Source organism: Euprymna scolopes, chromosome 6, assembly GCF_053919585.1.
Source record: "Euprymna scolopes isolate OS-2025 chromosome 6, ASM5391958v1, whole genome shotgun sequence".
NCBI lineage: Eukaryota > Metazoa > Mollusca > Cephalopoda > Sepiida > Sepiolidae > Euprymna > Euprymna scolopes.
This window is the reverse complement of record NC_136487.1, coordinates 22,762,036-22,778,186: the sequence shown is the minus strand read 5'-3', so window position 1 is coordinate 22,778,186 and position 16,151 is coordinate 22,762,036. Positions and strand designations below refer to the sequence as shown.

General features: G+C 36.0%; 1 protein-coding gene across 2 annotated transcripts in view; it reads right to left on the bottom strand.

The window, feature by feature from the left end:
* LOC145277565 (copine-3-like) overlaps nt 1-16,151 on the bottom strand; it is a 153,068-nt gene that overhangs the window by 58,494 nt on the left and 78,423 nt on the right. For both annotated transcript variants that reach the window (XM_080129050.1, XM_080129049.1), the window contains exons 9-11: nt 11,576-11,662; nt 2,525-2,584; nt 1,029-1,162 (exon numbers count right to left, since the gene is read on the bottom strand). In XM_080129050.1, the coding sequence (XP_079985176.1) occupies nt 1,029-1,162; nt 2,525-2,584; nt 11,576-11,662 (281 nt within the window). The remainder of the gene's footprint in view (nt 1-1,028; nt 1,163-2,524; nt 2,585-11,575; nt 11,663-16,151) is intronic.

Genomic DNA, 16,151 nt, shown 5'->3' with positions numbered 1-16,151 from the left:
TTCACCAATAATTCATAGAAACTCGATTTGTTGCACTTTACCACTGTATCAACGTGCCATTATAACTTTAGATACACTGATTACAGAGAGAGAAAAAAAACATCCTAAAAGTCCAAATTACAAACAGCATAATCACATTAACACACCGGTTCCTGTTAGATCACTGAAGTTAAGCAATATTGAGCCTGCTCAGTACTAAAATGGGTGACAATTTGGAAATCCTAGGTGCTGTATGTAGACGGATGTCAACACCTCCCTGTAAGAGCCACAAAAACATCTCCCCTAACAGGGATATACATGTGACTGGGGATCGCTTGTGAATTTCTTACTCCCATGAAACTTCTTTCTTTGGAAAAAGCCAGCTAAACCTGCCTAGGATTAGTGCCACAGTTTCTTTTTAATTAATTTATTCAAAAGTCTAAATTCCAAACAGACCAACACCATAGCTCTGCTATAGGCTAGACAACCAAGAACATGCACAAACCTTTGGCAACAATTGTCTCTTGATTATCAAGATTAACTAATCTGCTTTTCCCTTTCATGTTTTGGAGTTTCTTTGCATCAAAAACCTTGTCAGAGCAAAAGAAAATAGTTTTCATGTTGAACTGATGTTTGTCTGTTTCTGAAGATTTGACGTCATTTGAATATTCCAGTTATTTTTTTATTTTTAGATGTTCTTCAGCTGCTATTTTTTTTTTTAAATTTGTAAGATAATTTTATTTTTTAAACAAAAAAGTATTTTTGTTGTCATAGTTTTCTTTTTTTATCAGGTAATTAAGTTTGTAATGTTTATGTGAGGCATCACACAACATCATATTTGAGGAAGAAAAATTTCTTTGGAGATAATGCCTGCGTTGCTAGTGAAGCAGGTCTGATGATTAAAAAAAAACATTGAAAATAGTTTGTCACCGATGACTAACCTTGAGGCATCTACAAAATGCATTTTATATAACTTACAGTGTATCCTTATATAAAGGCAATTTCAAAATGCGGATTAGAAGATTTCAAGGAAATTCTTTAAGTCCTACCTGTCATAGTCTTGGCACACATTTCCCACAGCCTTGATAGCCTGCATGTATTGGTTCGGCCTATAAGGATCCATGTAATGAAGGGAGTCTGGCATTCTTGGATTGCCATTGGAACCGGTAAAATCAACTGCCACCTGAAATCAAAATAAGTTTGTTTTTCAATTCTAAAGATTAACACTGAAACATGATGTAACAAAATTACCGTTAGGGAAGTAATAATAATACTGATTATAATAATAATACTCATTTATCATAGCCATTACGATGGTAAGAGAGATTGGCTTACAAAAGCAGGTTCATAATATATAGGTTAAGATTGGTGGTTATTCAAAATGAGCCTGTAGAATTCAAGACTAAATGTATTTTGATATGTTAGGAGTTGCATTCAAAACTAAACATTTGTCATTAGTGTTTGAAGAAGGAGGATGTTAAAATAAACAATTTAGATAAATGATGAACTGAAAATTGGTGAACAAAGACTGACAGAGTTACGAAAATATTCTTTGTGCTTCCATTACAGGGCTGGCAAGACACTTCATAGTAATAAAGAAACAAGTGTGAGAGTGAAGGAATGCCGATATTATACCAACAAGAAAAGTAAGTAATGAAATATCCCGTTTATGTTTTTAATTTTTTTTTTGTGTGAACAAACCCGCTGAAGATGGATAAGAAAATGTTAGAATTCACCAGCTGAAGAAAGAGAAATGTTTTTTTAGTCTTATCTAATGTGGTAGCCATAATGAAGATACTGGCATCACGTCTACCCCCACCCCTACCCATTCTTGTGCAAATTACATTGGGGGTGGAAGCAAATCTGTTAAAATACTTATAGTAAACTATAGATTGGATACAATTTAATTATAAATGTTAATAATTCCATTTCAACTTTTAATGAAAAAGGTTAATTAAATGTGTAGATCGGTGATGTTCTAAACAGACGCATTTCAGGTGAAAACATTATTACATATTTACATGCTGTGGCAAAATTAGTATGGATTCCAAAAATTACAGAAGGAAAAGTAGAAAAATAATTACAAGTAAAAATGGAATTTATCGAATTATCAAGTTTTATTTTTAGTATGTTTTAATGTTGAAGAGTTACTCAAACAATTCAGAATAAGAAACTGACTTATCTCTCTTTACTTAAATTAAGGGTCCGCCATTTAAAAACAAAAAAAAATCTCAGAACATAATTGTGGATGATTTTTTTGTTAAAAATACATCAAGTACATTTTCTACTTTCATCATTTTTCATAGTTTTTGGAATTTATACTAATTTCAACATGACATATATGTAATAATGTTTTCACCTGAAATGTGTTGGTTTAAAAGATTACAAATTTACACAAGCACTCATCTTATTGACGAGTATAAATATTTATATACTCCGTGTCAACTGACGGGTGTTGAGTAAAAAAGAATGCGTAAATGCAAAATGAAAAGAAACTGAAGAAAAAACAAAAACTGATAAAAATATGCTTTTCTATTTTACTTACGGTAAAATTTATCTGCATTCCACCAAACACAAACTCTAAAAATGAAGCCAGCTTAACAACCTGAAAAGAACAAATAGTCTGTTATTTATTGGGTAATTGGCAATTATTATCATACACACACTGGCAGAGTTAAAAACAAATAATAATCCTGCTTGAACTCAATATGAAAACCCCAAAGTGGATTGGAACGTCACATGATAAGAAATACATCAGCGATAGAGAAAAAAAATCAGGTGCTTGTCCAGAATTCCCCCCCATCCCTATGAAAAAAAAAAACAAAAGAAAAGAAAAATCTGTGTGATATATATAACGATGACAGAATAAAAAATATCATACACCAAAAATCATGTAAATTGATCAAGTAGTTTGATTTTTATAAAGAAAATCATTTTCAAACGAATTTGAGTTTTTCCAATGCCTCGTCTCCCCATGTTAAGAATGGTTTTCTAAAATTAATAAAATTTCGCAAGTATGAATTATTTGGAATTGTCATCCTTGACTCCTTCAGGATTTCTTATTTCTTCAGGATAGCATCGGTAGATTGTACCTCATCTTTTAGTCATATTTCATTTTATTATTTAAAAATAAAAATACTTGATCAATTTTTTTTACTTTAAATAAAAATAAAATAAAAAAGCAAAATTATAATTTCTTTCAACAAATTTTCAAAAACCAACAAAATGTTACTTTATATATCAAACAACTATTAACATCTTAAATACAATTTAAATTTAATAAAGAAGGAAAAACAGCAACAACTTATTTTAAACCAGCAGGACCAGTGTTCTGGCACTGCTCGAGTGGAACATAAAAAAATGATTTAACTATGGAAAAATATATCAGCCAATAAGGAATTTACGTAAAATAATAAATAAGATGAAGTGTCGACACTTCTTAAATGTTTTAGGATACATTCATTGCTGCCTCTTCCTTTCTGCACGCTTAAAATTAAACGTTGTTTAAGATTAAAAGATTATGGTAAAAAGAAAAGTTTGTATAGATTGTTTGGTGAATTTCATCATTGTCATTCATACTTAGCCGGACACAGGAAATTTCCACCACTGTCAAAATTCTTTTTCTTGTATGAAGCCATCATTGTTTTATAATACCCCACCTCTTCTCCAAAAGTATAAAAAAAAAAAAAAAAAAAAAAAAAAGTTTTACAAAAGTGATCCCCCTTACTTCTATTTAAAGCAAGAAAAAGGCCTCACCTCAATTTTCCTGTCTCCAAAATTGAGAAATTATTCATTTATGCATTGGCAAGTAGGCAAGAAATGATTAAGAAATAATTGCATTGAAAATGGAGTAACACAAATAGGTAATTAATGGTTCTTGATCAATCATAGAAGAAAGTGATCAAAAAATGCCACAAAAGTAAATCCCCCTTTATTTTCACTTAAAACAGTAAAAACATGACTTCAATTCTCAATCAATCATAGAAGAGAGTGGCGATGTTTCATTATTTCTTCTCCTCGCCCCAAAAAAAAAAATAAAATAAAAAAAATACAGGGTATTACAAAGTCTTGGGCACATTTCAAGTCCTCACATTTGCATAACTATGAATGGTAGTAAGATAAAAGTGGTGTCATTTTAAAGCGAAATGCATTAAGTTTTTTTGTAATTTTGCTATTTTTTTCATTACTTTTCAGACCCAGTAATGGCGTTCACTCAACCAGGAAAGGCGTTTTAATTTGCAAAAACTGAATCATGGACACTTGTTCAATGTGCATTTTGCAAAAAAGGTCTTACACCCCGCAATTTCTTTTTCTTTGTAAGGATTTGTGAAAGAACTGATCTATGTGCCTCCCATTCCAAGAGACATAGATGAGCTGAAGGCTTGAATAACAGAAACTGTTGCAACCATTGACAATGCGATGTTGGGATGCGTTTGGCAAGAATTGGACTATTGGCTTGATATGTGTCATGTGACCAATAGTGCTCACATTGAACATCTTTGAACATTCTATGAAAAACTTTACATTACAAGTTTTCTGAAAATACCAGATGCATTTTTATATTCCTAATAGTTCAAGATTTTCAATGTCAAAATTTATCCAAGACTTTTGGAACATCTTGTATTTAAAAAAAAATCAAAAAGTTTTACAAAAGTATACCCCCCTCTCCATATTTCTATTTAAAACATTAAAAAATAACCATCAGTTGTCTGGAATTATTTTAAAGATAAGTAGTAAAATAAAGTTTAAAGTTACTGAATTTAAAAGAAATGTACGTAATTCATAGTAAAAATTGCATAAATTATCCCCCCCCCCAAAGTGAAAGCTTAGTTTAAATTTTCCCCGCTCTTTATCTGTGCCTAAATCAAAACGTAGATTCCATGAACAAAGCTTCTTTCTTAGAACTGCACACCTGTGGAACTCTGTTCTGTCTGCCTGCTTCCCACCTGACTACAACCTGGATGTCTTCAAGTCCAACGTAAACAAATTCCTAATGAACCGCCCCCTTAAGTAAACACACTAACGTACTGTACTTGCAATAACCCTTATCCCTGAGTGGCTTCTGGGCTTTGATAAGTGGTGACCACCGTGTAAAAAAAAAAAAAATAAATAAATACATTCTGTAGTCAAAAGTAAAAGTAAAAAGTCATCTATCTAAATGTATGGATGACAATAATTGCATTAATATTCCATTTTCTTATTTGTAACTTTATATGGTAAAATGGTTTTGTATTAGATTAAAGGAATGGGGAAAATTAGTTCAAAATTTAGTTCAGTATGTATGAATTAGTATAAAGCTAGAAATGAAAGAAGAAGCGGTGCTGTAAAAATAATTTTACTATTTAAAGAATTAATATGGTATCATGAGCTGAGTGAGAGGACTTAATTGATAAAGAGTGTGTTACCCTCTATTTGGGACTACATATTTCAGAGATGCAGTTTTCTCAGAATGAAATATTTTTTTTTTAAATGAGAATTATAGTTTCTGGAAACATACTTTAGCAGTTGCTGTAAGTAGTGAGTTTGAAAGTGCCAATTGTTTTTCTATGGTTTGTAAATAGAAAGAGGGCAAGAAGGAGGGCCATATTTTTAAAGGTAGAAATGTCCCTCCTCCTCATCCTCCTTCCATTTACAAACCACAAAATAAGTTCAAGCTATATTCTGTTAGTATTATATATATATATATATATATATATATATATATATATAAATCTGTTTTTACAGTTTTTTTTACGATATCATATACTGTAATAACTCGCATGGTGACTTTTACTGATTTTCATATTTCAGTATGTTTTCCCCTATTTTTTCATCCAGTTGTAGTATTTAGAATATAGTAAATGCCCCGAACTCTAAGGTAGCAACGTCTCATGCCTGCCATCCATGTAGTTTAATCCAAACGTTTGCATCCAATTATATTGCTTCTTACACAATACATTACTACATCTTCATGCTACCACATATTTTCATGCTCAGAATCTCCAAACGTATTTTGGAGTTGATGTAAGATGTGGTATGCTATATGTGGTTGAAGCATCCGAGAGTGCATAATGCACCCATAATCTCTGATGAAATACAACTGATAGGATATTTTCTTGCAGTTTGAAGCCTTACATCCACCATGTCATCGCATGATTATTGTGCTGAATCCATTGTAGATCAGAGAATGTTTGAGGTTCAAGTGTTCATCCCAGTCTTAAAAGAAATGCGCCTAACTGTATTGCCAACATTTACCTGAACCGTCCCCCATAACATACAGCAGATTGTTATATTTTATTCTGAGTTCCATAAAGCCATATATTTTTCATAGTTTTCATGCCCACTTACTTTATATAAGAGTTCAGATGAGAGAAATCTCTATTAAAATGGTTGTAGATATTTAAATTTTATAATATTTATCTTTACAACAACATCAGGTAGATGATGGTAGCTAAGTGGTTAACAATACTGATTGGCAACCTAGGTTTGCCAAGTCTGAGTCCAGTTCGTTCAACAGAAATACATTCACTTAGGAATGTTATGTTTGCAATAGTCATGTTCTTTCTGCCGTAAATACCTGATGTCTTACTAAAAAGATACAAGAAAACAAACAAATGTCAACAATAATCATCTGATTCATACGAAGAATGAATGATGCTCAACAGCAGGTCAGTGTAAATCAGATGCAGTTTGTATCTGGCAGGACTACAATGGAGGCAATATTCACCGTTCGCAACTACAAGAGAAATATGTATGTGCAGACAAAAATGCATATACTTATAAGATAAAACCTTTGGCGAAGTCCCCAGAGAGGTGCTATAGTGGTCAATGTGAAAAGTGGACCCAGAGAAGTGGTGTGTCCAGTGCGGTGTGGATGATACTTACAGCGATTGCTTCAAGCCATCCACTTTCCATCATAGTCTTGAAAGCACTGTCGAAAGAGTTTTGGTATGGCTGTCCATGAGAGTTACTCTACATTGACGATAGTTATTATTGCTGAATTCTTGGAACATTTAAAGGATAAACTGAAAATACAGAAAGACGATCTGGAGGCCAAATATCTGAAAGTGGACTTACCTACAATTAAAGTGATAGTGTGATCAACAATCCCCAAGTGACTCTGATCAGTAGTCTTGTTCTGTGTTCCAGAAACATTTTAGATGCAATGCAAGTGCAGTGACCCGAAGTTAACTCGAAACCCAAGTGTAGGCGATGCATGGGACAGACGCTATTGACAGTGATTCCCAAAAAGAAATGGTACTAGATGACAATATCTTAGAAATAGTAAACAAGTTCTTGTTGAGCTATCCCCATAAATAATCAAATTCTACCCAATTTACACCATTAACGATTACTACACTACCAATTTATATTCATTAACCCTTATTCTAGAGTGGCTTTCGGGCCTTGATAAGCAGTGACTCCGAATTCAAACAACAAAAAAATGACTGTTACCTAAGAAATATGCCACAAGGGTGAAGGCAAAATTTTATGAGCTGTTGCTTCCAATAGCATCGTGAGCTGTTCCTTTCTTTATTCAGACTAAGTTGTATAGCAACAATGTCAGAAATGTCTTGTGATATATTGCTGCACGATGACAGATTCATGATTAGATGTGAAATCTGATCACACGCAATAGAGGATTTGCTAAAAGGACTTCATTTATCCACCATAGAGGTTATTCTAAGAATGAATTGATTATGCTGGTAAGATCAGAAGCATGAATATCTTGAATCACAGGAAGTTTGGCTGACCAATAAAAATCTTGGAAGCAATGATTAAAAATGTGTAAAAAGTGAAATTTGGAGGCAGTTGACTCACTCAATCATCACAGACGGTTAAGTTTCCAACACGTTTCCCAGATCCGCAAGATCAACATGCCTCACTTCTAGATCTATTTCTAACCACAGTTCCCGATGATTGTGTAATGAATGCCCATAGCCCACTCAGGAATGCTGATTACGCTGTGATAATGGTAGAAATCGCCCTAAAATCTTGACCCAAAACTGAAGCGCCATTGCTCAAAATGATAAGGTATTTAAGAGAGCTGACTGGGAAATCATCAGGGATCTCATCAGAGATGCCCAATGGAGAAATATCTTTTCTCTTCCTGCTGAACAGTGTGCAAATGAGACCACTGAATGGTTCAAAACGGAAATTGAAGCATGTGTTCTCATGCAGAAATTCTATAGCAAACCCCACTGTCCCCAATGGTTTACTTCTAATTGTGCAGCTGCCATTGCACAAAAGTAGCATGCATACCACAGATTTAACAGACATAAGTTTAGTTCAAACAAACAAAAGTATATATATGACACTAATTGGTGTCATGAATGCATGCAGCGAGGTGCATATTGCAGTGAGAGGGGATGTTTGACCAGATGGGATGGTGTGAGGAAGTGCAGGGAGATGCAAAACCTTAGCTAGGAAAATAGGACCAGCCGCCGATGTGATTGTAAGCTTGTTAGACATAAAGCAGATGTGTTGCCTCAAAAAGGGAGACAGATTTGGAATTATCTACATGTCAAAAGAGATGGTCTTGTTTTTCAAATAGAGGAAGAGATAGCAGAAGAGTGGGAGGGGTTGATGTCTGGTTGGGGCTCGGGTGTCATTTACAAAGTAAAGGACAAAACAGGTAGGGGGCGAGATGTGACCCGATGGGAACCGGGCGATGCCGAGTGACCCCGCTAGTCGACACAAATTCAGAGGAATTCGCATGGCTGAATTCTAATGATGATGATGATGATGGTGGTGTTAATGTTGTTTAAACAGAAATGTCTATGGGATTTTGTCAGAAAGAGAAAAAGCAAATATTAATTGTTTTTATCTCATTGTCGTTATATATCTGTTAACATGAAGGGTTGTTTTGAAAACCCCTGTTGATAGGTTTGAAGAAATCCAGAGATTCTAGGCTGACAGCTTAGAATGGGGTTCAAGAGTAGGGGTCACCGCCAGGCATTGTTCGACCTGAGGTGACTAATCACGCCTAATTGGTAATAAGTAAAAACCTCAGTGCAGGTGGGGTTGAGGTTTGGTAGAGATAAGCTCTAAGAGAAAGAAAGAAAGGTGTTTGTAACCACTCTCTTAAGGAGAGGTGGGGGAAAAGGGATTGGATTTAGAAAAAGGATTTCTAAACGCAGAGGAGTCGTAGCCAGCAAGCTGAACGGCTGGGCTTGTCAGGCCCTCCCAATTTGGGGAGCCCTGATGTTATGATGGGAACTAGCCTGTGTTAATGGGAACTCTGTGACTTTACTGGTCTGGTCTTACATTGTTCACTGCTATAGTCAATCGCCTCAAATTAGACAGTAGTTGTTATGAAGTAATGAAAACAATAAATAGTTTGTTACTGTTATAACCCGGAGTTCTGTTTGTTGTGGTGAGGACTCTTGATTTTTTCAGCAAGCCGCAAGGACCAGCGGAGTGATTGATGTACCCAGAGACTCCCTACATATGGAAGAAAGATGATTCGATCGAGAGGAAAAGCGCCCCTCCATGAAAACACAGTGGGTAAGGATGATCAACAGGCCAACTTGTAATGAGATAAGGTACGATCGAAGGACACCTGCCACATCGGTAACGTTATAATGGTGCCGGATCGTACATCGTTATATATAGAAGCTAGAAGAAATTGTAAGAAAGAAATAGCGACAGCTAAGAGAGAATATACCGAAACACCAGAAATTAGGAACCTGTGATTTCTGGAAAATCTATCTACAACAGTGTAGTTAATAATGGGCAATCAATAATTCCCTTACTATCCAACAATCATGAGTTTGTTTGCATGCAACCAAGAAGGCTAACATGTTTGCTAGTCGGTTTGCCTCAAACTCCACATTGGACCCAGCAAACTACTCCCTCCCTGACTTTTCTTTGTAGACTGATGCTACACTGGATGATCTGAAAATTACCCCTTTGCAGGTGCATGATATCATAAAAAACCTAGACACCTCAAAAGCATGTGGACCCGATATCATCCCGGTTGTGCTATTAAAAAATGCTCCACTAAAGTTGCTCCAATCCTCTCAAAACTTTACAACAAATGTCTTAATGAATCTTGTTTTCTTAACTGCTAGAAAACTGCTTCTTACAAGAATGCTGGCGAAAGAACAGACCCATTAAATTATTGCCCCACTAGCCTCCTCCCACTTTTCGCCAAAATATTCTAGTCCATAATTAACCAAGCTCTAGTCCATCACCTTACAGATGCTAAACTTCTGACTGAATAACAATATGGATTTAGGCAAGCCCGTTCCACGACAGACATCATAACTGCAATCTCTGAGCGTATATACCATTCACTTGACAAAGACGAGGAGGATAGAGCGATAGCTCTAGATATATCTAAAGCTTTTGACATGGCATGGCATGAACGTCTTCTCAGGAAAATAAGATCACACGGTATCACTGGAACAATACTTAACATAATTAAATCCTTCTTAGATAAGAGAAGAATTCAGGTTGTCCTTGATGATCATAGATCTAAACAATATGATATAAATGTGGGTGTACCTCAAGGGTTAGTCCTTGGATTTTTATTATTCCTAATATAATGATCCTCCTGATAAAATTGTCTCTGTGATGGGTATGTTTGCTCTATAACAGGCATGAGGAGAAAACAAATGAACACATATCTAAGGAAATGGCAGAAACACTAGATGAAGACTTCCAATCTGTAGTGGAATGAGGACAAAAATAGATGGTCACATTCAATGCTGCCAAGACTAAGGTTGTTTCCTTCAATAATTACTAGAAACCTTCTTAACCACCAATAGCTATGGCCAAAAACATTACCTGAAAGTACTTCTTTCAAACCTCGACTTAACATTCACAGGGAACATGAGTTAGAACAGATACATTGAGAGCATTGCCATGGCCGCTGTAAGGAAGGTGGCTCTCTCTACCATGCTAGAAAGTTACTTACGCCTGAAAGTATCCTGTTCCTCTACAAAGCCACCATTTGCCCATGTACTCTTGTCCCATTTAGGCTGGTTCACTTGCTACTAGTCTCTCGCTTCTGGATAGGGTTCAAAAGTCACCAACCTGATAGGTCCTGAACTGTCATCCAAGCTTCAACATCTGTCACATCAACTAAATGTTGCATCCCTTTGCCTGTTCTACAAGTATTTTAATGGTGGATGCTCTGATGAACTACAAGCCCTTATACCCCCTCCACATAAAGACCTCCAACAAACCAGACAATCAGCAAAATCCCACTCCTACACAGTAGAGATCCCTAGATGTAAGAAGGCCTTCTACTCTAATAGTTTCTTCCTCAGAACTGCTAGACTCTGGAACTCCTTTCCGGATTCCTGTTTTCCCAACTGTACTGACATGCAGGAGTTCAAGTGTAATGTGAACAGACATTTTGCTGCTCAACTCCCTACATAGTATCCCCGATAGTAGCTCCGTACATCAAAGTGGCACTGTACCTTGTTTGGGGTAACAATGGAATTAAAAAACGATTTTTGTATTAAAAATAGTGATTTTGAAAAATATTAGAAAATTGTTGACCTCTGGACAAAGGAAAAGTGATGTTAAATGGACAGAAAAATAAAACAAATTTTAATCCTGTAATGCCATGTAACTTTGAAACTTTAACCATTGACAACACACTCACCCGAATTGATCTGAGAATGAGTATCCCTGAATTTTTGTAGTTCTTCTTTTTTGCTACTTTTTTGGGGTTTATCAGTTGCCATTGGATCTGAAAGAAAAACAAGAATAAATATTCGATTAATAAAGTTGATTACATTTGTATGTATTGTCAAATACCAATGGACACATCAACTAATAATAAAGTTAACTTAAAATCATAGTGATATTTATCATGTAAACAGGATATATCATAGACAAGGGGATCATCAGCAGGGTTCAGGTGACAATTGGCTAGCATGAGAACAAAAACTTAGAAGTTACATCAGAAAACAGATGTAAGAAAGTGAGAGGGAATAGGTGCCACAAGACATGTCTGAAATGTATTGAAATCAGCTTAAACAAAGCGATGATCCCCCCCATCCTGCTGCCCTGTCCTTTCTTCACCCCTAATTTTGTTGTGTTACAGCAAATACAAACCCAACTAAAAAAAAACCAACTTTTTTCTATTAATAATATGTTGATTGATTAATTATCTTATTATCTTATTTTGTTGTGTCAACTTGATTGCTCATCAAGATTGTCCAATATCAAACAAGATCATTATGTGATGCATAAACATTGATTTTTTTTTTTTTACAAGAGAGTCGCCACTTATCAAAGCCTGAAGATCACTCAAGAATAAAGGTTAATGAGTGTATGGTGGTGAAAATTGGGTAGAATTTGGTTATCTAAGGAAACAACTCAACAAGAACTTGTTTACATTAAACACTTGAATACAACCATATTGTAGTCAGCTGGTTAGCAGGCTCACAGTACAGAGTTCCATAGACGAGCAGTTCTATGAAAGACAGTATGTTCATGGAATTTGTGTTTAGATTCAGACAGATAGAGAATGAGGAAAATCGGTGACAGTGATTGAAGCTAGATGAGTGTTTTGCAAGGGAGGAGGACCATAGATTGAAGCTCAGTCAAGCACTTGCCATTATGATGTCTAATGAAGGAGCAAGGAAAGATTTTAAATCATAATGATTGAACCATTAGTTGCCTGAGAGACTGTCTTATGGGATGCTGGGAATGTGAGTATAGGAGGAGACCCTGGACTCGTTTTTTTTAAATAAAATATTTTTGAAGTTAAAATATTAAAATGAAGTGAAGAAAAATCATAGAAAAAATATTTGCAAAACTTAATTTTAACTTGAAATTTTCAACAAATTGATAAACAAAAAAGATTGCAAAAAGTTAAATGTTTAAAATTATGTGAAGTATCTGAAAAACACAAAAGAAATCATTTCCAAAATCTCAAGTCGACAATTATTCAGAGTAAGAAAAATCAGAACCGGTACAAGATTTGAAAAAGATTTTGTCAAATTTCCAATTCCAAAAACGATTTAAAAATTGTTTAAATAATGGGCAATCAACAATTCCCCCACTAACCAACAATCACGAGGTTGTCTCCTCAGCAACTGACAAGGCTAACATGCTTGCCAGTCGGTTTGCCTCAAACTCCACACTGGACCCTTCCAACCACCCCCTACCTGACTTTCCTATGCGGACAGACGCCACACTAGACGATCTGAAAACCACCCCTGCTCAGGTGCATGCTATCATAAAAAACCTTGATACCTCAAAAGCATGTGGACCCGATCTTATCCCAGCTGTGCTATTAAAAAAGTGCTCAGCCGAAGTAGCTCCAGTTCTCTCAAAACTCTACAACAAATGCCTTAATGAAGCTTGCTTTCCGGGCTGTTGGAAAACTGCTTCTGTTGTACCAATATTCAAGAATTCTGGCGAAAGGACTGACCGATCAAATTATCGCCCCATTACCCTCCTCCCACTTTTTGCCAAAATATTTGAGACCATAATTAACCATGCTCTAGTCCATCATCTTACAGATGCTAAACTACTGACTGACAAACAATATGGATTTAGACAAGCCCGTTCCACAGCAGACATCCTAACTGTGATCTCTGAACGTATATACCATACACTGGACAAAGCGGGGGAGGGCAGAGCGGTAGCTCTAGATATATCTAAGGCTTTTGACAGGGTATGGCATGAGGGTCTCCTCAGTAAAATCAGATCATACGGTATCACTGGTAGAATACTTAACATAATTAAATCCTTCTTAGATAAGAGAAAAATCCAGGTTGTCCTCGACGGTCGTACATCTAAATAATATGATATAAATGCGGGGGTGCCCCAGGGTTCTATCCTTGGACCTCTACTGTTCCTGATATTCATAAATGACCTCCCCGACAACATTGCCTCTGAGATGGGTATATATGCTGATGACACTACACTCTATGGCAGGCACGACAGGCGAGACGTTGCGAGCCTGTCCTTGTTTTATCGTTATTTCCATGGCAGATGCTCGTCTGAACTCCAATCTCTGGTCCCCCCTCGCCAATCTTTCACGAGAAACACCCGTCTAGCTGAATCCACTGTGAAAAATTTCCCCCACTCTATATCTGTGCCTAAATCAAAACGCGGATTCCATGAACAAAGCTTCTTTCTTAGAACTGCATGCCTGTGGAACTCTGTTCCGTCTGCCTGCTTCCCTCCGGACTACAACTTGGATGTCTTCAAGTCCAATGTTAACAAATTCCTAATGAACCGCCCCCTTAAGTAAACACATCAGCAAATCTCCTCACTAACTTAATGTACTTGCAATAACCCTTATCCCTGAGTGGCTTCCGGGCCTTGATAAGTGGTGATCACTGTGTAAAAAAAAAAAAAAAAAAAAAAAAAAAAGACGAATGAACACATTTCTAAAGAAATGGCAGAAACACTAGAGGAAGACCTCCAATCTGTAGTGGAATGGGGACAAAAGTGGTTGGTCGCGTTCAATGCTGCCAAGACTAAACTAGTTTCATTCTCCTTAAGGCAATAATTACAAGAAACCCTCTCTACCACCCATAGCAATGGCCAACGACTCTTTATCTGAGAGTCCATCTTTCAAACTCCTTGGCCTAACGTTCACAGGAAACATGAGTTGGAACAATTACATTGAAGGCATTGCCAGGGCCGCTGCAAGAAAGGTGGGCTCTCTCTACCGTGCTAGAAAACTACTAACACCCGAAAGTATCCTGTACCTCTATAAGGCCACCATTTACCCATGTATGGAGTATTGCTGCCACATCTGGGCTGGTGCATCTGCTACTAGTCTCTCGCTCCTTGACAAGGTTCAAAAGAGAGTCGCAAACCTGATAGGCCCTGAACTGGCATCTAAGCTTCAGCCTCTGTCCCATCGACGAAATGTTGCATCCCTCTGCCTTTTCTACAAGTATTTTAGTGGTGAATGCTCTGACGAACTGCAATCACTTGTGCCCCCACGACGTGAGCACCCTCGACAAACCCGACAGGCTGCTAAATCCCACCCCCACACTGTAGAGATCCCTAGATGCAAAAGATCTTTTTACTCCAATAGTTTCTTCCCCAGAACCGCTAGACTCTGGAATTCCATTCCAGATCCCTGCTTCCCCAACAGTACTGACGTGCAGAAGTTCAAGTGTAACGTGAACCGACACCTTGCTGCCCAAATCCCTACATAGTACCCCAGTAGTGTTGCCCCTGATAGTAGCCCCCTACACCAAAGTGGCAATTTGCCTTGTTTGGGGTGGAAATGTAATAAAAAAAAAAAACAAAAAAAACGTAAGTTTTTGTTGCTGGTAATAATGAAAAAATGATAAATATTTATTGATTTTAAACTAGTAAAACTAAAATTTATTAATCATAACGAATTTAGATAATAATGCCACAAGTGAAAAATATACATGAAAATCTTACTAGTTTATCAAGATCTAATATATAAAAAAAGGCCATATGTCTGTCCGTTTGTCTATCTGTCTCTCTCCATATTTTCAAACTATCTCTCCCCCGAAACTAAAAGTCGCAGAGTGGCACTAGGGGTCTCAAATGATTGGATTTTTTATGGACTGTCTTTTTATGGGTCTTTAGCCGGTTAAAATAGTTTTTAAGAGGTCAAAACTGAAAAAATCGTTATACATTTTGTACATTCAACTTAGTTTATTTTTACTTTTAATTTTTACTCAGTTCATATCCGTGTTGATACAATGGTAACGTCACCAGCTTTGAATGCTATAATTTCGGTTTCAATTCTAGCTGATAGCACCCAAACACTTTTTTTTTTACTTTGGAAATCACGACTATAATAATATATACAAAATTTGGACAAATTAGAATATCATATTTAAGCATATTTTACACCCAGGCAAAGCCCCCCCCCCAAGTCTTATATAAAGGAAGAAATATTAAGTTTGCTAAATTAAAATTTATATACAATATATAAAGAAAGACATATTAAGAAGTTTGTCAAATTAAAAAAATATATACCTTTAAATCGTTTAAACACAATACTCTATAACAGACATGAGGGAAAAACAAATATACATATATCTCAGGCAATAACAGAAAACATAATCACCCATCTCCAGACCAATGTCTGGCCAAATCACACTTTAAGAGCATATAAACAAAATTTATTTTATTTTTTTAGTTTCAAGAGATCAACACCAAATGTTATATTGATGGAGGAGGATAAAAAAATGGATAAAAAGAAACAACTCTATTACTACTCC